We start from the raw sequence: 24,074 nt of genomic DNA on the forward strand, positions 1-24,074 counted from the left end.
GTTGGTTGGCGGTCAGGGCGGAGAATGAATTCCCGACTATGCATGAAGACCACTACGAGTAAACTTATACTCCAGAGAGACATGTAGCGAGAATCGAGTCAATTGCTCTAATAGTTCCTCGGACTGTTCATTCACTCCACAAAAAACACCCAAAACGAAAGCTATCTAACCGTCTCCAAAAGAAGAACAGTCAAAACACCTCTGGTCCTCTAACCAGTATCCATAAAAGACGCTGCCGTCATACCCTTTAATATGCAAATGAACAAGCAAGTCGCTATTACCAAAAGGAAACAACTATGTAGTTAAGCAAACACCAGCAATTAAGTAAGACAAAACGGCAAACAATAACGACAGAAATATTAAGTAGACTTTTCCCCCTGATCCTTCGTTTCCATATTAGCAAAAACCATGTCCTCAACGACCTTGATACCAGCCTCTTCGCCCTTCTTCGAGTCCACCTCGTCTCCCGCAACAGCCTGGTCAAGCGCCAGTTTCGTCTGGCCCAGAGCATAGATCTGCTCCTCGATGGTGTCCTTGGTCACAAGTCGGATGACTTCGACTTCCCGGGTCTGGCCGACACGGTGCGCGCGGTTCTCCGCTTGAACATCTTCCTGGGGGTTGAAGCTGGAGTCGAAGATGATGACTTTGTTGGCACATGCCAAGTTGATACCTGCACCACCAGCTTTGGTCGAGAGGAGGAAGACGGGGATGTCGGTCCGTTCGTGGAACGCGTCAAGGATAGACTGGCGGTCTTCGACGTTCGTCCGACCGTCCAGTCGAACGAAGCCAACGTGCTGGTTTTCAAGCACGTGCTCAAGGATATCCATAACCATGGTGAACTGGGAGAAGACCAGAATGCGGTCATCCTTGAACCGTTCAAGAAGCTCGCACAGCTTGGATACTTTGCCCGAATTCATCCATTCGCCATTCTTCAGAGCGAATTTACCAAGCGATTTCGGATACGTTGTGCACATGTTATGGCATTCAAAGTCATTGTAAGGCTGCAGCTCCTCGAAGATGATGTTTGGGTCAGAAAGAGACCATTGCGGTTCCTTCAGGCACGCCTTGGACATCTGCTTCAGGACCGAATCGTTGTAGTGCCGTCTGTACAGAAGAGAATGAATAGCTGCTTGTCGCAGCTTCATCAAGATGTTGGCAGACTTGCTGCCCGTCTTCTTACCGGCGGCTCGATCAGCAACAAGCTTGCGCACCTCTTCCTTTTCATGCTCGTAGATCTCTTTTTGCGCCGGGTTCAGCTCACACCACTCGACGTGCGAAACCTTCGCTGGCAAGTCAATGACCTGATGCTTCTTACGGCGCAAGACAAAGGGCTTCAGCATCGACTTTGCGCGCTCGATCCTCTGTGCAGAAAGAAGGGTGGTATGCGATTCGTTGGTCTTCGCCTTGTTGGAGAAGATGTACTGCAGCTGATCTTTGCGCTCGTGGAAAACCTTGGGCAAGATAAAACCTAAGAGAGAGGCCAGCTCTTGGAGATTGTTTTGCAACGGTGTACCCGTAAGAAGAAGCTTGAACTGGGCTGGGATCCGGATAAGCTTCTCGTACAGAACAGACGTGCTGCTCTTGAGCATGTGTCCTTCATCGTAGACACAAGCGCAGAAATCCATGCTGCGAAGGAACGATGCGTCGACCTTGGCCTTGGCGATGGTATAGGTAGTGATGATAACGTTGATGCTGTCACGGTTGTCCTCAATAGTCTCTCGGATGACCGCTCGCTCCGCCTGGCCGGCATAGTACGGCATGACTGACAAAGTCGGGCAGAACTTCTGGAACTCCCGAAGCCAGTTCTCAATCGTAGACGACGGGACAACCACAAGATGCGGTCCCTTGATGCCCTTCTCGTACAAATGAGCCAAGAACGCGATGACCTGGCACGTCTTTCCCAGACCCATGTCATCTGCCAGAATACAACTCAGCTCCTTTTCAAAGAGCAGAGACAACCAATTGATCCCGACGACCTGGTAATCCTTCATCTTCAAATCCTCGGCCATGATTCCAGGCTGACCGATAAATCGGCCCTTGCGTGATTTCGACGGACCATCTTCATCATCTTCAGAGCGTTGGCTGGCCGGTGTCCCAATGCCGGAATCGTGCGACGCTGCCGGATCGAGAGAGGTCAACTCGAAATCTCCATCCTTCTTGCCGTAGATATCCACACCCCATTTCTTCATTTCGGTTGCAAGTGGCTTTCCAAGCTCCTCGCACTTGGCGCAAAGAGAGTCGACTGCCTCGTAGCCGACCCACATGTCCAGACACTTGTCGACGATCTTGTCTCCAATGGGCTTTGGCGTTTTACGGCCTCTGGTGCCCTTGGGTTTCGCAGTTTGCTCAGCCGTAGGCGCAGGGACAACGCGCACTTCATCCAAGGACCTGAACGGCCGTTTGGCGATGACCGCATTTGCAAGTTCTTCCGTGGTCGCAGCAATATCTGCAAGCTCCAGGGTCTGGCAAGTGTTGAAAAAACGGAGAACCTTCAATTCCAGCTCGCTGTTCCCCTGCGTCTCCTCCACACCAGAGTCCGAGTCATCCTCAGTCATGGCCACTGGCTCTTCAGGAGATTCCGAGCGAGCAGGCGATGGTTGCCTGCGTCCCTTGACCAATCGTCCAGTCTTCTTGGGAGGTGTAGCCTCGGACCGAATAGGGCTCGTGGGAGAAGGTTCGCGGTTCTTGGGACCTCTCACCAAGCGCCTTCGGGGTTTGTCATCTTGCGGCGACGAGGGTCGTGGGATAGCGTTCGGCATGCGCATCGAAGACCATTTGTCCTGAATTGTACCACGCGCCTTGATCTGCTGCTTCGCCGGCGCTGCGCCGGAAGCCTTGGCGCTCAATTCATCGTCCGATTCTTTGCCTCCTTGTTCCTCCGCAGCGACCAGATATTCCAGCGCATCGTTGAAGATACCACGTCTGACAACCACAGCCTCAAAGCACTGTTGTATAGATTTGTTTGTCATGATTTTCATCATGCGCTCGACCTTGGAGCGGGTGGGATAATCGGAAATCTCATCAAGGGAAGAGATTTGAGCGACGAGCGGTTGAGCGCGAGCTGGGCCGTCTTGTCGTTGTTTCTTCATAGCCATTCCCTTCATGCTGCCTCCCATTTCGGAAGCGGGACGTTTTGCGCCATGGCTGTTGTTGGGGTCGTAAACGGACGAAGAAGTAATCTGCTTGAATCGATCGTTTGGCGCGTCGCCCGCGCTTTTGTTAACAGGCGATTCCATGACTTGTTCGGGACTGCGCGAGTTCTTAGTAAACTGGGCCGGTTTGATATCCGTGGTTTCGTCGTCTTCTTCCTCGTCGGACGAGCCGCCACGATACGTCGGTCCGTCGTCAACCACAGGAGCCCGTTTAGCAGGACCGGCAGATGTCGGGGGACGGAATTGGGTTCCAGCAGGAGCCAAGGAGTAGGAGAGAGGACCGCCTTCTTGTGGGGTAGGACGAAAAGGTGAAGAGGATAAGATGGCGGTAGTGGTCGAGGTCGGACCTAGTGGAGAGGAAGCGGCGACCTGGACTACAGCACGGGGATCGTCGACCAACTGGGTAGGCTGAGTGAAACGCTGCGTGGCGGGAGTCAAGGATTGTGTCTCTCCGGGTTTTTGCGTTGTGACTGGTTGTGGTTGGTCTGACAGAGGGAGAGTTGCGGGTAGTGGGTTGTCGGTCGGAGGAGTGCTGCGTACGACTTTTTTGCTGACGGGGCTGTCGGGGACGGAATCGTCCATGGTCGACGATGGCGAAAAGAGTGTGCAGTCAGTAAGAATAGGGTATTATAGTGAAAGACTCATGCAGTAGAATACAGTCTAAGTACTCTGGAGTAGTATTAAAGCGACGGTCTGCCAGTATCAACCACTTTGCTCTTAATCCTTCCTTTCCTTTCAATTCTTTTTCCTGGACGCGACGCGCCAGGTCACGTGTTATACCGACAAGGAAGGAGCCATAGTCTACAGATTATACATGGCTAAGCATACATAACTATTATATAAAAGTTATATAGAAATCAGACCAACTCCAGTGTAAGCTACAGTCAATGCCAACGTAACTGTGCTTGTCCTCCATGAGAAATGCAACGGACCAATTAGAAGGTCATCGGACATCCCCAGATGGATTTCTCCGGACGACATTCCATCTTCATTAGAACAAGAATACTAGTCAACCTTTCATTCACTTCTAACAGTTCAGAAAATACTCTTAATCGCAAAGCTTGTCTTTATCTAACACCGGGACCTTGTGTGGTCTGCCAGTTTTTGAGTCTACCCAAACTCTTGACGTCCCTCTTGTCGCATAGTGTCCATTCCGATTTACACCAACACCACCACAAACATGTCCAGCCGTCGTCCTGAAAAGTCGTATGCAGACGCTGTGGCCTCTGCGCCGAAAGAAGCTTCAGCCAACTCTGATGTCACTCCCGCTGTTCCTGCGTATGCTTTTCCCCAGAGATGGGATCAACTATATCTGCTCATTTTGAAAACTGACTATCTCTAGCAATGTCATCTTCAAACTCCTGGCCTTCACTCTCGCCATGGTCGCTGCTCCGATTGGCATATACTTCTTGACTGTGAACTCCATTTTCAGCGGTACGCTATTCTAGAATATCTGGACTTGAGCAGCATATACTAAACGCTTACAGGAAACTCGACATGGGCCGGGGTTACAGCGGCAGTGACTGCGAACGTTGTCCTATTTGCTTATATCTTTGTGGCATGGCAGGAGGACCAAGGAGAGAGAGCTGCGGAGAATGAAAAGAAAGCCCAGTGAGGTGCTGGTATGTATCAGTATGGCCTTGGGATGACTATGGCAACGGCGTTATGGGTATTCTTTCTTGACTAGTGTGTTGAATTCCAGCCTCATATTTACAATAAGTTTGCCATAACCGTAGCAGTGCATACCTGTAAAATACCCGATTATGTAGGCCTCCTCTTAACAAACTCCTCCAAATCCGCCTTCGTCGCAACACCCAACACAAACTTTCTAGTACCATCTGTAACAACCGCAAAGCCCTGTTTCTCCCGCTTTTCTCCATTCCCCCCAATCTCACTCTCAAAGAACTCCTCCAATTCCTCCAATGGCGTCTCCATAGTGATGACTCGATATATTCCCCGCTTGCGGTTGAAGCGCTGCATAGCCGACGAAACTGTCTCTGATTCCTTCACTGTTCCATCTTGGAGTAGTTTCTTGAGATGCGGGATGCTGAGGTATCCGATGAGAGAGCGGGTTGAGGAAATGACGGTAAGGTGGGTGTAGTCGCGTTCGTAAGCGGCGAGGAGGGCGGAGGAGATAGAGTCCTTAGGGGAGATGGAGAGGGCTGGCGGGGGGTCTAGGTCTTCAACTGTGGCCTATCGATATCCCGTTAGTATGTCTTTAATTTTTCGCATGTGTCAGTGCAGAGGGGCATACCCCGCGGTACTTGTCCGCCCAGCATCCCTGGGGAACCTTTGCAGTATCGGCAGATTGCTGCTGGGCGAGCGCCTCGCTTGCAACATACGAGGCCATATTGTCGTGTGTGTAGTGTAGTGTACTAATATGCGTACAGAGTCAGAGTGGTTGACAGGTGACAGTTGAGTTTGCCATTTTTGGATCAGGTCCACCGGATCGGGATCGGCGTGCTCATCGGATAAACGACCCACCGTCAGTGATCTTTCTACTTTGTACGTACTCTTTCAATACTACTGGGATATCAATGGCAGATAGGGTCAATTGAAGGGTTGCTCTTTATATATGTTCAATTGCTATGGTACTTGTTATGTGCTTGTCGGCGTTTAACATAAATAGCAAAATGTCAGGACCGCCGGAGAGTCGCCAGATATATTTCTTACATGAGCACTAGTCTCAGAGCTGGCACATGATCAGAAAAGCACAGCTAATCAAATGACTCAATCAATGGTCCCCATTATCGTCCCTTGTTCTTCTCGGAAAAGAATCCAGGTACATACGTCATGCATTTTTAAATACGAGGCTTACTCGGATGGGGCGGCATGCATGCCCCGTCACCTCTCAATTATAACTATCAACACTCACGCAGATACATCTCTATACTCACTACCAGGTATTCAAGATGTTACCATCCGAGAATACAGTTACTACTATCTTCCCCAATCCTCTGCAGCACAAGATGCAACCATCAGACCCCGCCCCCACGAAGCGTCAACCCTTCCCAGCCTGGAGCGCGATTGAAGAAACCAAGAAAGCCACCAACGCCGTAGCCTCCGAAGCAGCCCGGGAATTTGACCTCGCCAGCCAAAAAGCGCAATCCAAGACCGGGCATATCGAGCCATGGAGTGGGAAGTATTATGCGGCGTGTACGTTTGGTGGATTGTTGGCTTGCGTGAGCACCTCCCTACACCCTGTCGGGACGGAAAGGAAAAGGCTAATTGAGTAGGGCTTGACACATACCGCCGTGACGCCGTTGGATTTGATCAAGTGTCGACGACAGGTTGATGCGAAGCTGTATAAGAGTAACTTGGAGGCTTTTAGCAAGATTCGTGCTGTGGAGGGCATGAGGGGTGTGTTTACGGGTTGGAGTCCGACATTTTTTGGATATAGCGTGCGTGAAATCATTCTATCTAATTGTCTATGCTGACGAGAACAGGCCCAAGGTGCTTTCAAATACGGCGGATACGAGTACTTCAAGAAATTCTACAGTGATCTCGTCGGTCCCGAGAAAGCTGCACAGTGGAAGACGTCATTGTACCTTGCCGCTAGTGCATCAGCTGAATTGATCGCGGATGTTGCGCTGTGTCCATTCGAAGCTGTCAAGGTGCGCACGCAGACGACGATTCCGCCGGACATTCGTGGAACCTTTACTGGTCTGGCAGATGTCATCTCAAAAGAGGGTTATGGCGGGTATGTCACCATCCCCCGGTATTTTAACCAGATACTAATAACACCAGTCTGTACAAGGGTCTATACCCCCTCTGGGGCCGCCAAATCCCCTACACAATGATGAAATTCGCCTCGTTTGAAACCATCGTCGAGAAAATCTACTCCTACCTCCCGGGCCAGAAATCCGACTACAACAAAGGCGCGCAAACCGCAGTCGCTTTCGGCGGTGGTTACCTGGCTGGTATTCTCTGCGCGGTGATCTCGCACCCGGCGGATGTAATGGTGAGTAAATTGAACGCGGGCCGGAAGCCGGGCGAGGCGTTTGGGGCTGCCATGGGCCGGATCTACAAGGACATCGGGTTCGGGGGGTTGTGGAATGGATTGTTTGTGCGAATAGTTATGGTTGGAACTCTGGTATGTCCCCCATCCCCCAATCCCAAACATCGAGGGAGCTAACGAGTACTCCGTAGACCGGCCTTCAATGGATGATCTACGACTCATTCAAAATCTTCATGGGCCTCCCGACAACCGGTGGCGGCCAAGAAAAGCAGGCAAAATAGACACGTATAACTAGAGGGGGGATAAAACAGTATACTCTACCCTACCCTGAGTACGGAATTGTAGTTAGTCGATACATTCATGTCACTTTCAATCTAAAGTAGGGGATAAACACTCCCGTTCCTATCAGTAAACCTAAAGTACATGCTCCGAACCAATCATACCGCTTTATCAGATCCCTATCTTATCAGTTCCGGAGTCGACGTCATACGTATCCTCGTGATTGCTGCTCGTATAAATAGTTATCGTTGTCGCATTCCTGTGTGTAGAGGTTTCTTACTTGGAGTGGTATATATTCGAACTTGCTGCATCTTGTTCATATACTTATATACAGTGCAACCGAGCACAGAAACGAACAGCATCTTATCAGATACCCCATACCCACACCCAGAACTACTAACTATACACAGCGATAACAATGGGCGAACGCGACAACGTAAAAACCCACACCCACATCCCATCCCTCGACTCACGACCTCATAACGAGCGGAATGAGCCGATTGTTTCGCATGGCCGAGGAGGTATGGAGTACTCCATACAAGATCCCCAAATAAAATACCACATGCAAGGAGGACTAACGATGAGCAGGGAAAGGAAATATAGCACCGGATCCAACGCCGTACGTCCTCCCCGGATACCCCTCTAGAATATGGAGAATACTGATAAGAGGGAATGCAAGATACGTCGACGCCGCTATCGTCCGCGAAGGACCGTATGGTGATCAAGGCGATGGTGCTTATTCCGCTGGTGTACGTCCCTGTCCCTACCCTCTGTACCCGGATTGCGCTACCCTTTCTACATTCTTCATACATACCCTGCGCATTCTCACTAACGGTGCCGAAACGATAGCGCGGCGGAGCAGGAAACATCAACTCCCAACACGTCCCCCCAACATCCAACGTCCCGCACGATGCCGTCGTCGTCCCCGAGCCCGCGATTGTACCGGCTTCCGGTGAGGGGGATTTTCATGTTGGCGTACGTTCCCTTCCTTCTACTCCCCTTGATCAGGACTGGTGAAGTTAATGGTGAGCAGCGCGGAGGCCAAGGAAACGTGTACCTGGACAAGGAACACGCCAAGGAGAAAGAGGAGAAAAAGGAGGAGAGGAAACGGGTTGGGATGAGCTTGTTGGATAAGGTGAAGCATTTGTTTGGGTTTGGGAAGTAGACTTCGATTATTCCAAGTTAACGATTACGAGTATGCGTGATGACGAGCAAAACTCATGACATATACTATTCGGTGCTATTAACAGTAAAGCAGAACTAAACTATCCGTATATCGATCGTAACCTCGTAAGCATAACAATAAGTGATAAAATAGCCATATATCCCGTGTCCATCCTAACCATACCAGACGCATAACCATGACAGAAAGAAATATTAAATCCGCGAGTATTAAACATAAACAAGAATGAGATTAGCAGTACAATCAAATCAAGACTTGCTGAATTTCCGCTTAAACCAGCTCTTGCGCTTACCGCTGCCCGCACTGGCTTCCGAGTCATTCGTCGCCTTGCGCAGATGCCGCCGGTTACCCATAGCCGCAGCTTGCTGACCACCAACCGGTCCTCCAGCGCTGGGATCTGACGCTGGTGCCGAACCAAAGACGTGTCGCGGAGCCGGTGGTGCCATTGGTTGTCCAATTGGCTGGTCATACCCAGGTCCTCCCTTGCCCTGTTGCTGTTGCTGTATTTGTTGTTGCTGCTGCTGGAGCTGGTCGATAGAACTGTTCACAGAGCTGGGATCGGTACCATTGTACGGTTCAGAGTGGCTTCCTGACCCGGATCCTGAGCCCGTCGGGGTGATGTTATCGTACGACCCGTTTTGATGGCCGTTCTGGTAGCTGTTTTGGTGGCCATTCTGTGCGTAGGCGTTGCGCGGGGTGCCGTAGGACTGGTTGGAGGTCATGCGGGGATGGCGCGGACGAGGAGGATGGGTGTTCTGGTGGTAGGGGTAGTAGTTGTTGGGTTGGTTGTGGTCATTGTAGCTGCCGCGACGGGAAGGGTGTGCGTTGGCTCCGAAGTAACTCGTGCGACGGCTGAAATCACCTGGTGATGGCTCGTCGCCTGTATTCGTTAGCGATTGGTCAGGCTGTCATGGGGCATGGCAGTGTACTTACCAGTTCTCACAAACGAGGTAGGTCGGCTGGCGTTGGCGTTGGCGTTGGCGTTGTTGCTGGCGTAGGTTCCATCGATGGCGATTTCGAAGGATCGAATAGTATCCAGAGGACGTTCGAGCCGAGGACGAGTGGGATTGGAGTGGTCAGGGTCGGCTGTAGAGTCACAGAGTTAGTTGAGTCGCTAAGCAGTCAAAACGAAAAATATACCGATGAGATTCCCATGCTGATCCTTGTGCACCATGCCGCGCAAATTCCCCAGATTCGACTTTTCAAGCGCGACCGCCACTGAAGAATTTATTAGCGACTAAAAAGATAGTGTGGTTGTGTTGAGTGAAGAAAGGCGTACTTGGCTGCAATTCACTCATGGCCAGCGTCGGATCAGCCTTGGTCTGTAAATTCCGCCTCTGCTTTTCCTCGGGACTTTCCGCAAGAGCGACTCTGTTGGCAGAAATGCTGGAGCGATTCGACTTGGAAGATTTGCTCCCGAAACTGAAACCGCGATTTTGTTTAGACATTTTGGCACTTCTTTAGGGGACCCTTATTTATTTATTGTTGTTTCGGCAAACGCCCTGTTGGTCTTAGTGTCCGATAGCGTGTTCGGCCGTTGGGGAACCAGGATGAACTAGTCGGAAGGTCTTAGTTACGGCGAAGTTTATGTTGAAAACGAGAGCAAGTGTGGATGCCAGTGTGACGAGCTGAGAGAAAGTGACTGTCACCGCAAAAACATTCGAGTTGGCAGAGACTATGATAATCCTGCAAGACGGCAGCGATCGACAGTAGACGGGATGCTGTACTATGCAGGTAGTAAGTAGTAGACAACGAGAGACTGTACAGTGTACACAATGCCAGAGAAAGATGAAAGAAAAAAGACAAAGAGATGGCAGATCCGAGGTAGATATCAGATGAATAAAAATTCAATTGTATTCGGCGTTCGTCCAGTTGACGCCATGTGCCACGCAATGAGGGGCGGTTCATCAAGGACAGCGCATTTACTACAGCCCGCGATGTTGATCAGATATTGATCATTTCTCTTATCTCTCTAGTTGTCTATTGATATATTACTCCATATACTACCCCGTGTAAAGTATTATATTCTATTTTATCATGGCTATAATTCTCTCTTCATCTCTATATACAAATACTGGAACGAGAGTAAAAAAAAAAAAAAAAAAAAAAAACTAAAAATACCTTTATGTGTAAGACAGTCTCAGCTCTGATTGGCTGACTGCCCATCCGCCCGGTCCAGCCACAAATAGACTATACTATGATTGGTCCGGGGGCCCCGGCCGATCCGTGGGTCGTGTCGAAGTGCTGACTAACTCGGTATTCACTGGTCACTTTACGGAGGTGATACTGTGATTATAGGAGAATTAGAACAGATTAGTAGAGTAGAGTAGAGTACAGAGTAGAATGTACTATTTTCTTGATTGATTGGCTGATACATAGGAAAATTCGCCGTTGAGCTGTACGAAAAGTGTGAAGTGCAAGTGCCGAAGTATTTTGCATACGCCTGCATAACTTTATGCGCGGTCAGGTACAATCTATTGTTGCATCGATCGATTCACGAAGGTACTGATGGTATCCGTATATAGTAGTACTATGTCTGCAAATACAGTGTCTGTACTCACATACACCAACTCCATACTTTATATCAGATCAACCATATCAATGGAAAGATCTACTCCATACTGTGGGTCAGCACTTAATTAATCCAGAGTCAGAACTCAATCCAGCTTACGCTTGGCAGTAGCTGATCCTCTGTCAACTTCTCCCGGTCCCAGTACAGAATCATCCGGCTTTCTCTGGACCTTCTTTGCTGCTCGACGACGGAACACATGTCGACTGTCCAGAAAGATATTATCAATCGTCTCTAGATGGAATGCTCTCGTCCCGGGAAAGAGAAAATATACCATTGAGTAGCTGTAATCTGCGTCCGGACGGCGAATGGGGCAATTTCTGAGCAGTATAGATAAGTGAGGCCAATGTAGCCCGTCACGTAGAAGAAGGCGTAAAAAAATATGAATGCCACAGCTGCATGCACGGCGATATGGTTGTCTGGCTGCGAGATGCAGCCGTCCATTACGGCCATGCAAATGCCCATGCCGGCGAAGGAGGGGATGAGGAGTTTGCGTCGGCCGGCTTTGGCGACAGTTAGGGCTCCAAAATGGCTGATTGGGATTTTCCTGTGCACTCATTAGCTCGGTTAAGCACGGGCGTGAGACACAGGGGGAAAGGGGTACCAAGAAAAGAGAACTGCAGACATGAGCAACACCATCTTCCTGTTCATCCCCAGAAACTGCTTGGATATAGTTGACTGGTAGAACGTGATGGCATTTTGTCCACACATCTGCTGCGCCATTTGCGTTGCAATCGCAATAAACGCCTGACTTCCAAACCGCGCTGGTCCACTATGGAAGATATCCCAAAACAATCCCCGTCCGGTTTCTTGTAGGGAGGTTTCGATTTCCTCGATTTGATGCAAAACCCGTTCACTCGTGGTAAGCTCATCTAGGAAGATGGAAAGGATGTCGCGCGCCTGGATGATCCGGTCTTGTTTTAATTAACCATCGAGGCTGCAGTCAGCCATTGCAGATATGTGACCGGTGGTCACTTTTTTGCCTCAGAGGCCGAATTCTGGTTTCATTTTGGTTGTTGTCGGAGGAAGAGCTTGGATCAACTGCTGTGAGGACTCGAGTCAAGAGAGGTAGATATACTACCCCATACCGACTACCCCTCTCAATACCCCGGACTTCACGTACCCCAGCATTCATCCCGGGACATACCTATTATATGCGAAAGCAGAGCACTAGCAGGGAGAATACGGAGTGCGGAGTCCACATCAGCATCTCTGCATCTGCTCCGTACATATCACATCTGTATACCGGACACGAGTTAAGCTTTAGCTTTATGCATTCTGTACGGCGCATATCATTGAAGCTTGATTTTGCATGTCGTTCTCCGCCAGGTACAGGCATATCCGATGCAACCCCGCAATACTAAGCGGAGGATATCTGTAGCACTCATATAGGCCGGGTCTGCATCGTTGTATATGCATCGAGATAGTCCATGGCCAGAACTTGTGGTCGAGGAGGATGTAGGGTTTGCTCCAAGAGCTCTAGTCGGAGCTCCATAGGGTGCTAGCCAGAAATGATATCAGATATTCATCGTTGGTGTTGTATTCTTTTCAGTCCTGGCTAGACTGCTTTATACAAGTCACGCCACTTCAATGACGCCTTCAATTGTTTTCTCATTGACCGCGCTGGACCCCTTCGCATGTGTCCTCACCTGTCCCGGATGTACTTGTAGTGCATAGTCAGGGCTTACTGATCGATGGACCAATTGGCCGACAACTCGAGTCTCGCTTATAGCAAGTAGATCGTCCATTCTGCGGGAAACAACCGTAGCCAAGGCAGTAATTGACCCGGTTTGCATAAGACACCGTTGCAGACGCGTGTGTGCAGTGCTGTTGACTCATAGCACGGCCAGCAGCGAGCTAGACTAACCACGCTCGTTTATTCATTCTGCAGTTAAATGGCATAAGAGGTACATCGACAAAGCAAAACAGGGCTCAGCTGCCTTTTGACCGCTACATCCCGTCCATACAGAGTCCATTCTGAGTGGTCTATTCTCCCAGCGATATTAGGGGAATCCGTTTGGCGAAATCATGATGCCATGTTGTCTGATATGCTCTGATCTGTGTCGAATTGGTTGCTTTTCTGCGTTGCAGATATGTCGTCTTTGGTTATCCGATGGGATGTAGATCGCTTTCTGATGTGTCAGTTATATGAAGAAAGAATAATGATGGCAGTGATGATGTTCAAAGTAAAAGTAGAGGTATATTTTGTGAGGGGAAGAGGTGGTTTCAATTATTGTGTTCGGCCTGGATCAAGATATATATGTTGCGGGTTAGGGTCAGGGCATTTTATAACACAAACCCTGAACAAGCTAATAAGTTTCATTGACAATAAACATTAATATATCTTGTATCCCTCGCTATCTGCTTATTTGTTCAATGTCCACTGTCGAGTCGTAGGACCTGGTCAGTCCCATGATCCTACGGGGCGTTCGTTCCCCGGAGAAGTGGAGAACGGGCTTGGTCTGGGGTATCGCTTAGCGACAGACGCTGAGTGGGCACATGGTGGCTACGTAGAATGCCAGAGGTACCGGCTTATGCGCATGGTGCGGGTTCGAGTTGTGTTGTGCTACTTTTGTGGGTGCATGCGAGGCCTTGTTCTACGACAGAATATGCGTATTCCAACCATGGGTTCTGGGCAATTCGGTGCATCAGGAAAATGGGTTGAACGATGGGGACGTAGGACGTATAATGGTAGCCTCAAGCGCAGGTGTTGAGTCGCTTCGAGAATGTAGTCGGAGTGATTCGACTGGCGCAGGCGGTGCTTATCGAAATATACTTCATAGGATACGCCTGGACAGTTGATGGACGGATTGGTTGTAAATCGTCAAATACACATGGGGAGGAAGCCATGTTTGTCAGACAGACCCAATAGAGTCCATCCAAACAAGCCCTTCTCGAGCTGACATTGCTGACATTATAAAAAACACCATAAATGAAAGGGTCAAGGGGGATCAATCAAGTTCAGAAAAAAGAAGAAAAGAAGTTTGCTTTTTCTTTTATTCGTTAGGCTTTGACGGCCCTGCCTCTCCCACGAACGTAGTAATAGTAGATATCAACCCGCCAAACTCCATCGCCTCAACATTTTGGTCGGAATTCGTACCGTTCGACTCCTTGGCCCGACTGTCTGCGCGAAGTTTCTCGGAGTGCCCACTGATACATAAAACCGTAGAATTTGTTTAGATGTTGGAGGGGTAGAGCATGACGCGGACGGAGGCACCGAACGACTGGGGAGGGAGGTTGTGGCGGAACTGAGCGCGGACAACACCGGAGTTACCTGTACATTGTTAGTTCTGCCCGTTATATCCTTCTCTTCTGCCAGTTATGGCGCTAGACATACCGTGCGACCGAGTAACCTTGCCCCAGACCACCCGGATGTTGGAGCCCCGAACCTCACGCTTTGCCCGGTAGACGAAAGCAACCTTCTTGCCCAAGTAGAAGCTATCCATCGTTTAGCCATATGTTCCCTTCGAAAGAGTCCTCCGCGGTACTCACTTGGCGGCGTCAGTGTTGTCAACACCGTCGATCTTGATCAGACTTGTGTTAGGGTTGACCTGGTGCTTCGAGCGCTGGTAGCTCAGGTGACGACCCCTGGTGAAAGAATCGCGTTAATCGTTGTTCTCGTAGTTTCGTTTCGATGTTCTCGTTTCCCCCAAATGACTCCAATCCGTGTGATATCCACCGTTTGTGCGCGACATTGAGCGACGTAAAACAATCAGGAATAACTTACTTAACGTAAACTGCAATCGAAAAAGAAAAACGAGTTAGCACATTCTGACAATAATCCAGTTCCCATCGCGCGCTTTTCAAATTCCCAAATGTTCCTTCTTTATAGTTCCCAGGTTCTCCGACCGCGCCATAACCACCATATCCAAATCAAATATCAGGATCTCACTCACGTCTGTGACCGTGTTCCGAAGGCATTTTGACGGCTTTTCTCTGAGCAACAGCGGGCAACAAGGGAGAAAAAGAGAGGCAGAAATGACCCGCAAAAAGTCGTCCGGGTTGTCGTGGTTGTCGTCTCGCTTCTGATTCGGAGTATTGAGGTACGACCGCACAATGTTCAATTTGCGAGGGTGTGTTCGGGCGCGGCTCGCCCTAACCCCAAACGGGTTGCTTAGCGAGCGGATCAGTAAGGGCTAGTTGAGGTCCCGTGATGGGCTCCAGGCTATTCCGCTTATGGTTAGCGGCGGAGAATTTAATTATCCCCTTCCGGATTGATTCTTCAGGTCTTATCGTTATCGCTGATTTCCCCGCCCTGATATCGAAGCTTATCGGATTGATATTCGGAATTGTTCCCGCTGTGCAGATGGCTTTAAGGTTTCTACGGAGTATGTACACGAATTACCCCTGGGGTAGGTACCAAATCCTTGAAAATTAAAACAAAATACAGCGCACTCTGCAGTCGAACCTGAGTATGCAGGTAGCTGTCTTTAGCGGTAATCCTGCCAGTTTAAAATAAGCATGCCGGCCATCAATTAGCCGCAATGGCTGGATTGCCAACTTTTCCTGCATTTAGCCGCGAGTATCAATAAGCGTTGGTTTGGCCCCTCAACCATAGTGATCTGCGGACAGAGGATTGCCATTTGTCGGGGAGATCTTGAAACATTCCGAAATGCCATACACCGAGTAGAGCACGGTCAATGGATGACAACCAAGTGACAACCGCTTTCATGAAGCAGAACATCGTGGTCAAGACCCTGTTCAAAGTAGTACTCGGAACATGTACCGCTGCGTATGATACCAGGGTCCCTGGTCTTTGGTCGGACAAAGTGCGATTCTCCTGCTCGGGACAGGCAAAGTGCTTCCAGCTACCAAGTTGGGATAACTGCATCGCTGCACTTAGGATCTGCCGGTTAATTCCAGGAATCCTTCCCTGGCGCTAAGCTAGGAATGCTGGATAATTTCATCCTATGCACGGGGTGGTGTAACTGATTGCAACGGTGTACATGACACCAGTGTAAATTGGAGAAACAGGTTCTGCTCACTACGAGAAAGGGAGAAAGATTCTTCGCTTCGATCCGAGCGTTACTGCAGAGTCCAAGTGATGGCGGAATGACGTATCCAGAATGTACACCTAAGGCTCCGCCACGTGACCCCTCCGGCAAATCAGAGTGGGTGGCGGAGGACAGTCGACCGACTGGCAACGGCGGCAAATGGACTCTCAGACCGAAAGCCTTGATTGGGAAGCCCGTTTTCTTCTTCTTTTTTTCTGCTGCCCCACTATATGATTATCCGTACGGTATGTATCGTTGATGACAGGTTTGTACGGCGGACGGTCCAGGGAAACGGTATAGGATAGAGTACGGAAGAGTAGGGCAAGCGTCTTATCGGTGGCATGCCCGCCATAGGGTCCTCCGGTACGGAGTACAGAGCAATCAGTTGACTCCGATCGACCCAGGCCCGAATGCTGACAGTCCACGGGAAAATAGAATCCGTATGGTGTCGTTGGGGCCGATGACAAATGCCCGTCCATCTCCATTGCCTACTCTGGGTTTCGGAGGGGTTATCGGCATGAGAGCAGAGGCCGCAGAACGGAGGGGAGAAGAAAGTGCCCGGAGCTGGCGAGTCCGTCTTTATATACAAAGGAGAGTGTCTTATGAGAACGGGATGATCTCCGTGTATCAGGATACGTATGTATGTATCTGTATGCAATTCAGTCATGTAGAGTGGTGTATTATTAGTGAAGCCGTGTGTTCCGCATAGGAGGGAGTGTTGTCCTCCGATACTGACTCTGCTCTGTACTTGCAGGGTACGGACAATACTTCTACATTTATTTTTGCTACGGGGTACGGTAAGCATAATGCTTTTCTCGTCCGAATCATCCCTGCAATAATCTAGAAGCGGCGACAGCTGAATATGCGCGGGGTCAGCAAACACCTACAGCATACAGATACGGATACTCCGTACATAGGAGGACAGGTCAATACTGGACATTCTCAGTACGTATAGAGATAGCGTCACTTCTGGTCCCGGTGGAGTATCCGCTGGAACCTTTGAAATCAGTATGACTGTGTCAGTATTGGCAGTATTGAACTGAAATTCATGTATTCTGGGAGTAGAGTTGAGAAAAGATAAAGCAGTGAGCATCTACTTTTGAATATCTTTTACAACATTCTCATAGAACTAGATAAATACAAAATGATATACTTGTAGGAGACAATAAGAGACCTCCGTAAGCGGCCCCACCCCTGCTCTTCGGCGTTAAAAAGTACACTTGCTCCGCCGGAACTGGTGGGAGACGCTCAACCTCTCTTCATTTCTTCATTTCCTCTCCTGATTTATTCTCTCTATCTGTTATCCCATTTTCTGTTGTTGTTTCTTTTCTTCCATTGTCGATATACATACCAAAATGGCCAGCACAATCACACGGTCTGACGAGCGCCAGAATGCTGGGTGAGTTTTTCTTTCCCTCTGCTCTCTCTCTGACATCACTGCCCGCGGTGCACCTTCCTCCCTATCGCCAGAAATCTGCGACTCGAGTGCGATTCCTCGAGGACATTCAATCATGAACGTCGTCGCTGCTGCCTTGTTGCTTTAGGGTTCTTGTTGAATTTTCTTCTATTATTGTTTTCTTGCTGCTGCGTCGACTCGATATCCCATCAAATTTCCTCATCGTCTGCCCCGCTGTTGAATCACCACTTCGTCCATTCAACCGCGCATCATGGCTAACCAGTGGATTGCCAACATCAGCACCATTGAGCTCAAGGACAACACCGTCATTGTCGTCCTAGGTGCCTCGGGTGATCTGGCGAAGAAGAAGACTGTATGTTCATCCCCTACCCCTCATCCCCGCATGGGAGACAATCAGATTGAAGATCACTAACCATATCCACAGTTCCCTGCTCTCTTTGGTCTCGTATGTGATTGAGATACCTATACCTAAAGGAAACCGACCTGACAGCCATTAACCTATTCGCAGTACCGCAACAAATTCCTTCCCAAGGACATCAAAATCGTTGGATATGCCCGGACAAAGATGGACCAGGAGGAATACCTTAAGCGTGTGCGATCCTACATCAAGGTCCCGACCAAGGAAATCGAAGAGCAGCTCGACAGCTTCTGCAAGCTCTGCACCTACGTTTCCGGCCAATATGACCAGGACGACTCTTTCATCAACCTCAACAACCACCTCGATGAGGTCGAGAAGGGCCAGAAGGAGCAGCACAGAGTCTTCTACATGGCTCTGCCCCCCAGTGTTTTCATCACCGTCTCCGACCAATTGAAGCGCAACTGCTACCCTAAGAACGGTCTCGCCCGTATCATCGTACGTCGCCTTGTCTCTCCCCTTCGCAGGATACGGTGGAAACGGTTACTCATGATTCGTTTCCAATAGGTCGAGAAGCCCTTCGGTAAGGACCTGCAGAGCTCGCGCGACCTCCAAAAGGCCCTCGAGCCCAACTGGAAGGAAGAGGAAATCTTCCGTATCGACCACTACCTGGGTAAGGAGATGGTCAAGAACATCCTCATCATGCGCTTTGGCAACGAGTTCTTCAACGCTACCTGGAACCGTCACCACATCGACAACGTTCAGGTATGTTTGCAATGAGTGCCGCAAGTCAAGTGTGCATGCGCTAATTCGTCAATAGATCACATTCAAGGAGCCATTCGGTACTGAGGGCCGTGGTGGTTACTTCGATGAATTCGGTATCATCCGTGATGTTATGCAGAACCGTATGTTTGATGTGCCAGCCTATCGATCAATAATGGAACAGCACTGACTCTAGACCAGACCTTCTGCAGGTGTTGACCTTGCTCGCTATGGAGCGCCCCATCTCTTTCTCCGCTGAGGACATTCGTGACGAGAAGGTCCGTGTCCTGCGTGCGATGGACGCTATTGAGCCCAAGAACGTCATCATCGGTCAGTACGGCAAGTCGCTCGACGGCAGCAAGCCCGCCTACAAGGAGGACGACACTGTCCCCAAGGAGTCTCGTTGCCCGACCTTCTGCGCCATGGCCGCCTACATTAAGAACGAGCGGTGGGATGGCGTTCCCTTCATCATGAAGGCCGGAAAGGGTAAATTCATAGCTTTGTCTCTGATATGATCATCGCTAACTGGCTTCTAGCCCTCAACGAGCAGAAGACCGAGATCCGTATCCAGTTCCGTGACGTGACCTCCGGTATCTTCAAGGACATTCCTCGTAATGAGCTTGTCATCCGTGTGCAGCCCAACGAGTCGATTTACACCAAGATGAACTCCAAGCTGCCTGGTCTCTCCATGCAGACCGTTGTCACCGAGCTTGACCTCACCTACCGCCGCCGCTTCTCCGACCTTAAGATCCCCGAGGCTTACGAGTCGCTGATCCTCGACGCCCTCAAGGGTGACCACTCGAACTTTGTCCGTGACGACGAACTCGATGCCAGCTGGAGAATCTTCAGTCCTCTCCTTCACTACCTCGACGACAACAAGGAGATCATCCCCATGGAATACCCCTACGGTATGTTTCCGCTCCTGTCCTTGGATTTAACTGAACACTGAACTGACAAATTTTTAGGCTCCCGTGGCCCCGCTGTGCTCGACGACTTCACCGCATCATTTGGATACAAGTTCAGCGATGCTGCTGGGTACCAGTGGCCCATGACCTCTGCTCCTAACCGGCTGTAGAGGAAGTGCGACAATTAATGAAAAATGAAAAAAAGTAATGTCGATTACACGTTTTTTTCTCTTATGGCATGACGACGGAATCTGGGTCGATATGACGACAATGAAGGACAGTTCTTTTCGAGGGTGGACGGCCGGGCAATGATATCTCTGTTTCTTGTTTTATAAGCCAGTTTTTAGAAACGAACACGGAAGTTATGAACACCACAATTATTCCATAAATAGATTGTGGCCTGAGGCAGACATGCTCCTTTCGGAAAGACGACGGACAATTTTGACACGGCCAATCGGCAAGTCGGATTTGCTGACATAACCTGGTCAATTCCGAATGCAATTGTATACCAATGTCTGATCTACTCTTAAGTATTGTAGAGAATTGTATGAATTGAAGTGTTAGATGTACTTGTATGTCAACCACATGGCAGCACCCTGTCAATCACCTTCCACGGCGGGTCGGATTGCTGCAGGGCACGAAATTAACAGCATCAAATGACGGCCCGGGGGCCCGCAGTGCTTATGGTGTTGTGTCTCGGCTTGTCCTTTTTTCTCTCCCCTCGATTGTTCTACAGAGCGTCCTTTTATGTCCTCCTGTCCTTCTCTCCCTTCTTTCTTCCCTGACTGATTGTTTTTTTCCTGCGACACCTATTGAAACGGTTGAAACAATAAGTCACTGCCTCTAATCTCCCGCAGACCTCTGCCTTGCGACGCACGTGGATTATTCTCGACCGCGGCTGTGTTTTGCATGGCGATTTCGTCTGCCTGCTGACGTTTGCATCCTTTCAATTGACCCTTTATTCCCTTCTCTCAATACTCGGTTTTTCAAATATCCGAATACAATTCCCCTTCATCGTCGTTGTTCTCCATCGTCGAGCATCGCCCTCAGATCGACCAATATTGGATCTCCACATTCTAGGACCCTGAAACCTCCGCAAAATCTGGAGAAGACCCCTCGTCATAAACGCGAAACGGAAATTGCGCACGAGACCACCACTATACCACGAAATCGAGTGATATACAGTGTTGGAAAACGGTTATTAAGTGCATGCCGGCACCCAGGGAAGCAAGATGCCGCAGGCTGCAAGATGGGTGGGCACGCCGTCAATTAAGGGACGGAATGAGTCCGCGCGTATGGCTCTGTTGACGTTCAGTTTGTTGGGTTTACAGTGCGTATTCTGGCCTTTGATTGTCTTTAGACGGAATTCTGGTGTGTTGATGTGGCAATGCTGACTCCATTGCGACAGATTTACCTGGAGTATTGAGATGACATGTACGTCGCCCATTCCACGCTTCCTAATCTTCAGCTTTTCTAACTGGTGATTTCGCGGGATAGACTGTACCCCGTACCTCCTTCAGCTTGGTCTCACCAAGTCCCGAACGTCGCTTGTGTGGATTGCCGGTCCTCTCTCGGGTTTGGTCATCCAGCCTCTGATTGGAGTTATCGCAGACCGATCTCGATCGAAATTTGGGAGACGCAGGCCATTTATGATTGTGGGTTCGTTTATTGTCGCTGCGTGTTTGCTGTTGCTGGGATGGACGTCGGAGATTGTCAACGCGTTCGTCAAGGATCCGGAGAAGGTATGCTTGGCTGAACTTCTATGATTTGGATGGGATTGACAGTTTGCAGTCCCAGAGTGCCACAATTGCTCTTGCGGTTTTGAGTATTTATGCCGTTGATTTTGCGATCAATATCGGTAGGTCTCCCAAAAATTTCTACTCTGGAACGTTCTGACACCGTACAGTACAAGCATGCTGTCGCAGTTTGATTGTCGACACATTACCCATTCCATTACAGCAATCCGGATCAGCATGGGGTACGTCTTCCTAACAGACACAAGAACTAAGCTAACAACGTGAAGCGGGCAGAATGTCGGCCATTGGACAGCTTGTTGGCTATGGTGTCGGCTCAATCGACACGGTCAGGATACTCGGTTCTTTTATCGGTGATACGCAATTCAAGCAGATGACGGTAATCGCGGCACTCTTTCTGATCGGATCTGTCCTGGTTACGTCGTATTCGGTGAAGGAGAGAATCTTGATCACAGCAAGGTAAGACTTGATGACAAACACGATGTATGGGCGCAGCTGACCCATAACAGGGATAGTGATGGCGAAGCAGGCGCCATGCAGGTAATCTCTCAGCTACTCAAGACCACCATGGAGCTCCCACCCCGCATTCAAGCTATCTGCTGGGCCCAATTTTGGGCTTGGATTGGCTGGTTCCCGTTCCTCTTCTACAGTACGACCTGGGTTGGCGAAACGTACTTCCGGTATGAAGTGCCCAAAGGAACGACTCAATCAGACGATATTCTTGGTGAAGTTGGTCGTATTGGCAGTCTGTCGCTCGTTGTATTTTCGTCAATCACATTTATCGGATCCGTTATCTTGCCGTTCTGCGTCCAATCGCCCGATCACAAACGATCGAGATTTACTCCGCGTCCACCACCAGGAGTCGCAGCGTTGCTAACGAAGATTACGGCAATTCGACCTGATCTCCAGACGACGTGGTGGATGTCGCATTTTGTCTTTGCGGCAACGATGATTATGGCGCCGTTTGCGCGATCTCGCGCCTTTGCAACAGCGTTAGTCGCAGTGTGTGGTGTCCCATGGGCCGTGACCTCCTGGGCGCCATTCGCGTTTATGGGCGTGGAAATCAACAAACTCGCCATGGACCCTTCTTTGACCGCGCGTTATTCCGGTGTCCAAATGATCACCTCATCCAGCATCCGCACAGGCAATTATGCAGACCCAAACACAGACACAGAAATGGACGTACTCCGTCTAAACCACCACCATGACGTGGACAGTGATTCAGACGACGAAGACCCAACCTCCAGCGTCCCGTCCACCGGTGAACTCGCCGGAATCTACCTTGGCGTGCTAAACGTCTACACAACCCTCCCCCAATTCGTCGGCACATTCATCAGTTGGATCGTATTTAGCATCCTAGAACCAGCAAACGCCAAACGCGACGACAACTCTCAGGAAGCAATGTGGATGAATCTGGATAAGAACTCGCCAAACGCTATCTCAGTGTGTTTATTTATCGGCGCGCTAAGTGCGTTGGTGGCTTCTGAAGCTACGAGAAGGATGAGATATGCGAGGTAGTGCATTTCCCTCCTCCCGGTTGAATTTCCTTCTGTTCGTCACGATGCATGTTATTCATCCATGATCTGTTGATACCCGATGAGTACTGCAAGTTATGGATATACGATAGTACTCCATGTATATTACTAGCCCTAATAATATAATCCTTACGTCAGTCTTGTCTCATTCCATAGGAGTACTTATTACTCTCCATCTAGCTAGACTTCACTTATATAACCGATTCAAAGAAGCCAGAAACAGAATGCCCAAGCCAAAATTCCTCATCGTCCTAACCTCCCAGGACATGATCCCAACCAACCGCGCAACAACCGGCTGGTACTTGGTACCCTCCCTCTCCCTCCTCCCTCGCCTTCAACCCAACCCAACCCAAACCACTAATTTTTCTAAATGGAAGTCCGAACTAGCCCACCCCTACACAATCCTCTCCCCCCACCTACATTTAACAATCTCCTCCCCCCAAGGCGGTGAAGCACCCTTAGACGCTGCCTCCGCCAGTCAACAAATCCTAGAAAACGATCCCGTGGCGCGAGAGTTTCTAGAGCAGAATCGTGGTCTTTGGACAAGGACGACTCCGTTACGGGAGGTTGTGTGTGGCGTTACGGAGGGGGAGTTTGTGGGTGTGTTGTTTGTGGGGGGGCATGGGCGTGCGTTTCCCCCCTCCCCCTCCCAGTATCTAGACTGCGTGTACTTCATGGTTATGGAGGGATATGTGCTGATAAATGACGAGAGAAGCAATGTACGATCTCCCCACGCACCCATCTAACCTCGCCATCCTGCAATCACTCGCCTCTACATCCAGTCCCGATCCAAAGGTCATCGCGGCAGTATGCCACGGCCCCGCTGCACTGCTGAACGCAACCACGCCCTCTGGCCTCCCGCTGCTTTCTGGTACCACGCTAACCGGGTTCTCAAACGAAGAGGAGGAAATAGTGGGAATGCATAACGTGTTGCCGTTTGAGTTGCAGACGGAGCTTGAGCGGGTTACTGCTACCGCTGCTGGTGGAGGTGGAGGTAAAGGAGGGTATGTGAAGGCTGACAAGGCGTGGGGGGAGAAGGTGGTTGTGTCGAGGAGTGCGGATACGGGGGCTGGGATGGGAGGGGCATTTGTGGTTACGGGGCAGAATCCGGCGAGTGCGGCTGGGGTTGCGAGGGGGGTTCTTGGGGTTTTGGGGTTGGGGTGATAGTGACTTGATCTAATATAAATATTACTTATATTACTTATTATAAG

General features: G+C 49.8%; 11 protein-coding genes across 11 annotated transcripts; 6 read left to right on the forward strand and 5 right to left on the reverse strand.

The window, feature by feature from the left end:
* Positions 1 to 85: 85 nt before the first annotated feature.
* ASPGLDRAFT_52131 (uncharacterized protein) lies at positions 86 to 3,896 on the reverse strand. The gene has a single exon (XM_022547679.1). It carries the CDS (start codon positions 3,732 to 3,734, stop codon positions 360 to 362), a length of 3,375 nt encoding a protein of 1,124 aa, XP_022396594.1. The 5' UTR covers positions 3,735 to 3,896; the 3' UTR covers positions 86 to 359.
* A 436-nt stretch (positions 3,897 to 4,332) lies between these two features.
* ASPGLDRAFT_135898 (vacuolar ATPase assembly integral membrane protein VMA21) lies at positions 4,333 to 4,767 on the forward strand (the record flags this gene model as incomplete). The annotated part of the gene is made up of 3 exons (XM_022541418.1): positions 4,333 to 4,430; positions 4,495 to 4,586; positions 4,640 to 4,767. The coding sequence occupies 3 exons, from the start codon at positions 4,333 to 4,335 to the stop codon at positions 4,765 to 4,767; spliced, it is 318 nt and encodes a 105-aa protein (XP_022396595.1).
* A 146-nt stretch (positions 4,768 to 4,913) lies between these two features.
* Positions 4,914 to 5,502, reverse strand: ASPGLDRAFT_135837 (putative cystathionine beta-synthase (beta-thionase); the record flags this gene model as incomplete). Its single annotated transcript, XM_022541409.1, has 2 exons — positions 4,914 to 5,345; positions 5,407 to 5,502. The coding sequence occupies 2 exons, from the start codon at positions 5,500 to 5,502 to the stop codon at positions 4,914 to 4,916; spliced, it is 528 nt and encodes a 175-aa protein (XP_022396596.1).
* A 432-nt stretch (positions 5,503 to 5,934) lies between these two features.
* ASPGLDRAFT_52134 (putative mitochondrial phosphate carrier protein) lies at positions 5,935 to 7,396 on the forward strand. Its single transcript, XM_022547680.1, has 5 exons — positions 5,935 to 6,334; positions 6,389 to 6,553; positions 6,599 to 6,852; positions 6,900 to 7,245; positions 7,302 to 7,396. Exons 1-5 carry the CDS (start codon positions 6,065 to 6,067, stop codon positions 7,389 to 7,391), a joined length of 1,125 nt encoding a protein of 374 aa, XP_022396597.1. The 5' UTR covers positions 5,935 to 6,064; the 3' UTR covers positions 7,392 to 7,396.
* A 263-nt stretch (positions 7,397 to 7,659) lies between these two features.
* ASPGLDRAFT_52135 (DUF3602 domain-containing protein) lies at positions 7,660 to 8,648 on the forward strand. Its single transcript, XM_022547681.1, has 5 exons — positions 7,660 to 7,910; positions 7,978 to 8,008; positions 8,069 to 8,138; positions 8,239 to 8,364; positions 8,423 to 8,648. Exons 1-5 carry the CDS (start codon positions 7,808 to 7,810, stop codon positions 8,552 to 8,554), a joined length of 462 nt encoding a protein of 153 aa, XP_022396598.1. The 5' UTR covers positions 7,660 to 7,807; the 3' UTR covers positions 8,555 to 8,648.
* ASPGLDRAFT_921351 (uncharacterized protein) lies at positions 8,540 to 10,183 on the reverse strand. The gene is made up of 4 exons (XM_022550515.1): positions 9,852 to 10,183; positions 9,713 to 9,790; positions 9,506 to 9,658; positions 8,540 to 9,452 (listed from the first exon to the last, which is right to left on the reverse strand). The coding sequence occupies exons 1-4, from the start codon at positions 10,018 to 10,020 to the stop codon at positions 8,821 to 8,823; spliced, it is 1,032 nt and encodes a 343-aa protein (XP_022396599.1). The 5' UTR covers positions 10,021 to 10,183; the 3' UTR covers positions 8,540 to 8,820.
* A 1,046-nt stretch (positions 10,184 to 11,229) lies between these two features.
* On the reverse strand, positions 11,230 to 12,286 carry ASPGLDRAFT_39486 (uncharacterized protein; the record flags this gene model as incomplete). The annotated part of the gene is made up of 4 exons (XM_022545087.1): positions 11,230 to 11,347; positions 11,416 to 11,688; positions 11,746 to 12,055; positions 12,265 to 12,286. 4 exons carry the CDS (start codon positions 12,284 to 12,286, stop codon positions 11,230 to 11,232), a joined length of 723 nt encoding a protein of 240 aa, XP_022396600.1.
* A 1,766-nt stretch (positions 12,287 to 14,052) lies between these two features.
* ASPGLDRAFT_52138 (60S ribosomal protein eL33) lies at positions 14,053 to 15,143 on the reverse strand. The gene is made up of 5 exons (XM_022547682.1): positions 15,038 to 15,143; positions 14,869 to 14,878; positions 14,634 to 14,729; positions 14,479 to 14,579; positions 14,053 to 14,415 (listed from the first exon to the last, which is right to left on the reverse strand). The coding sequence occupies exons 1-5, from the start codon at positions 15,060 to 15,062 to the stop codon at positions 14,318 to 14,320; spliced, it is 330 nt and encodes a 109-aa protein (XP_022396601.1). The 5' UTR covers positions 15,063 to 15,143; the 3' UTR covers positions 14,053 to 14,317.
* A 2,273-nt stretch (positions 15,144 to 17,416) lies between these two features.
* ASPGLDRAFT_52143 (glucose-6-phosphate dehydrogenase) lies at positions 17,417 to 19,876 on the forward strand. The gene is made up of 8 exons (XM_022547683.1): positions 17,417 to 17,904; positions 17,977 to 17,997; positions 18,061 to 18,405; positions 18,475 to 18,672; positions 18,728 to 18,812; positions 18,871 to 19,155; positions 19,206 to 19,577; positions 19,635 to 19,876. The coding sequence occupies exons 1-8, from the start codon at positions 17,803 to 17,805 to the stop codon at positions 19,742 to 19,744; spliced, it is 1,518 nt and encodes a 505-aa protein (XP_022396602.1). The 5' UTR covers positions 17,417 to 17,802; the 3' UTR covers positions 19,745 to 19,876.
* A 930-nt stretch (positions 19,877 to 20,806) lies between these two features.
* ASPGLDRAFT_39489 (putative sucrose transporter) lies at positions 20,807 to 22,846 on the forward strand (the record flags this gene model as incomplete). Its single annotated transcript, XM_022545088.1, has 7 exons — positions 20,807 to 20,904; positions 20,983 to 21,008; positions 21,072 to 21,316; positions 21,366 to 21,432; positions 21,481 to 21,552; positions 21,598 to 21,787; positions 21,838 to 22,846. The coding sequence occupies 7 exons, from the start codon at positions 20,807 to 20,809 to the stop codon at positions 22,844 to 22,846; spliced, it is 1,707 nt and encodes a 568-aa protein (XP_022396603.1).
* Positions 22,847 to 23,087: 241 nt separating this feature from the next.
* Positions 23,088 to 24,027, forward strand: ASPGLDRAFT_135853 (ThiJ/PfpI family protein; the record flags this gene model as incomplete). The annotated part of the gene is made up of 3 exons (XM_022541411.1): positions 23,088 to 23,168; positions 23,241 to 23,490; positions 23,579 to 24,027. The coding sequence occupies 3 exons, from the start codon at positions 23,088 to 23,090 to the stop codon at positions 24,025 to 24,027; spliced, it is 780 nt and encodes a 259-aa protein (XP_022396604.1).
* Between the last annotated feature and the right edge of the window lie 47 nt (positions 24,028 to 24,074).

Source organism: Aspergillus glaucus (genome assembly GCF_001890805.1).
Source record: "Aspergillus glaucus CBS 516.65 unplaced genomic scaffold ASPGLscaffold_27, whole genome shotgun sequence".
Classification (NCBI taxonomy): domain Eukaryota; kingdom Fungi; phylum Ascomycota; class Eurotiomycetes; order Eurotiales; family Aspergillaceae; genus Aspergillus; species Aspergillus glaucus.

Coding starts and splice junctions, on each gene's coding strand:
- ASPGLDRAFT_52135 (XM_022547681.1), top strand. CDS start 7,808: ATGGGCGAACGCGACAACGTAAAAACCCACACCCACATCCCATCCCTC. Junction 8,009..8,068: donor ATAGCACCGGATCCAACGCC/GTACGTCCTCCC, acceptor AGGGAATGCAAG/ATACGTCGACGCCGCTATCG. Junction 8,139..8,238: donor ATGGTGCTTATTCCGCTGGT/GTACGTCCCTGT, acceptor CCGAAACGATAG/CGCGGCGGAGCAGGAAACAT.
- ASPGLDRAFT_52134 (XM_022547680.1), top strand. CDS start 6,065: ATGTTACCATCCGAGAATACAGTTACTACTATCTTCCCCAATCCTCTG. Junction 6,554..6,598: donor CGACATTTTTTGGATATAGC/GTGCGTGAAATC, acceptor TGACGAGAACAG/GCCCAAGGTGCTTTCAAATA. Junction 7,246..7,301: donor TAGTTATGGTTGGAACTCTG/GTATGTCCCCCA, acceptor AGTACTCCGTAG/ACCGGCCTTCAATGGATGAT.
- ASPGLDRAFT_52138 (XM_022547682.1), bottom strand. CDS start 15,062: ATGCCTTCGGAACACGGTCACAGAC. Junction 14,580..14,633: donor GACAACACTGACGCCGCCAA/GTGAGTACCGCG, acceptor AACGATGGATAG/CTTCTACTTGGGCAAGAAGG. Junction 14,416..14,478: donor CAAGGTTACTCGGTCGCACG/GTATGTCTAGCG, acceptor AACAATGTACAG/GTAACTCCGGTGTTGTCCGC.
- ASPGLDRAFT_52143 (XM_022547683.1), top strand. CDS start 17,803: ATGGCTAACCAGTGGATTGCCAACATCAGCACCATTGAGCTCAAGGAC. Junction 18,406..18,474: donor ACGGTCTCGCCCGTATCATC/GTACGTCGCCTT, acceptor CGTTTCCAATAG/GTCGAGAAGCCCTTCGGTAA. Junction 18,813..18,870: donor CCGTGATGTTATGCAGAACC/GTATGTTTGATG, acceptor ACTCTAGACCAG/ACCTTCTGCAGGTGTTGACC.
- ASPGLDRAFT_921351 (XM_022550515.1), bottom strand. CDS start 10,020: ATGTCTAAACAAAATCGCGGTTTCAGTTTCGGGAGCAAATCTTCCAAG. Junction 9,791..9,851: donor CATGAGTGAATTGCAGCCAA/GTACGCCTTTCT, acceptor TAAATTCTTCAG/TGGCGGTCGCGCTTGAAAAG. Junction 9,659..9,712: donor TCAGCATGGGAATCTCATCG/GTATATTTTTCG, acceptor GTGACTCTACAG/CCGACCCTGACCACTCCAAT.
- ASPGLDRAFT_52131 (XM_022547679.1), bottom strand. CDS start 3,734: ATGGACGATTCCGTCCCCGACAGCCCCGTCAGCAAAAAAGTCGTACGC.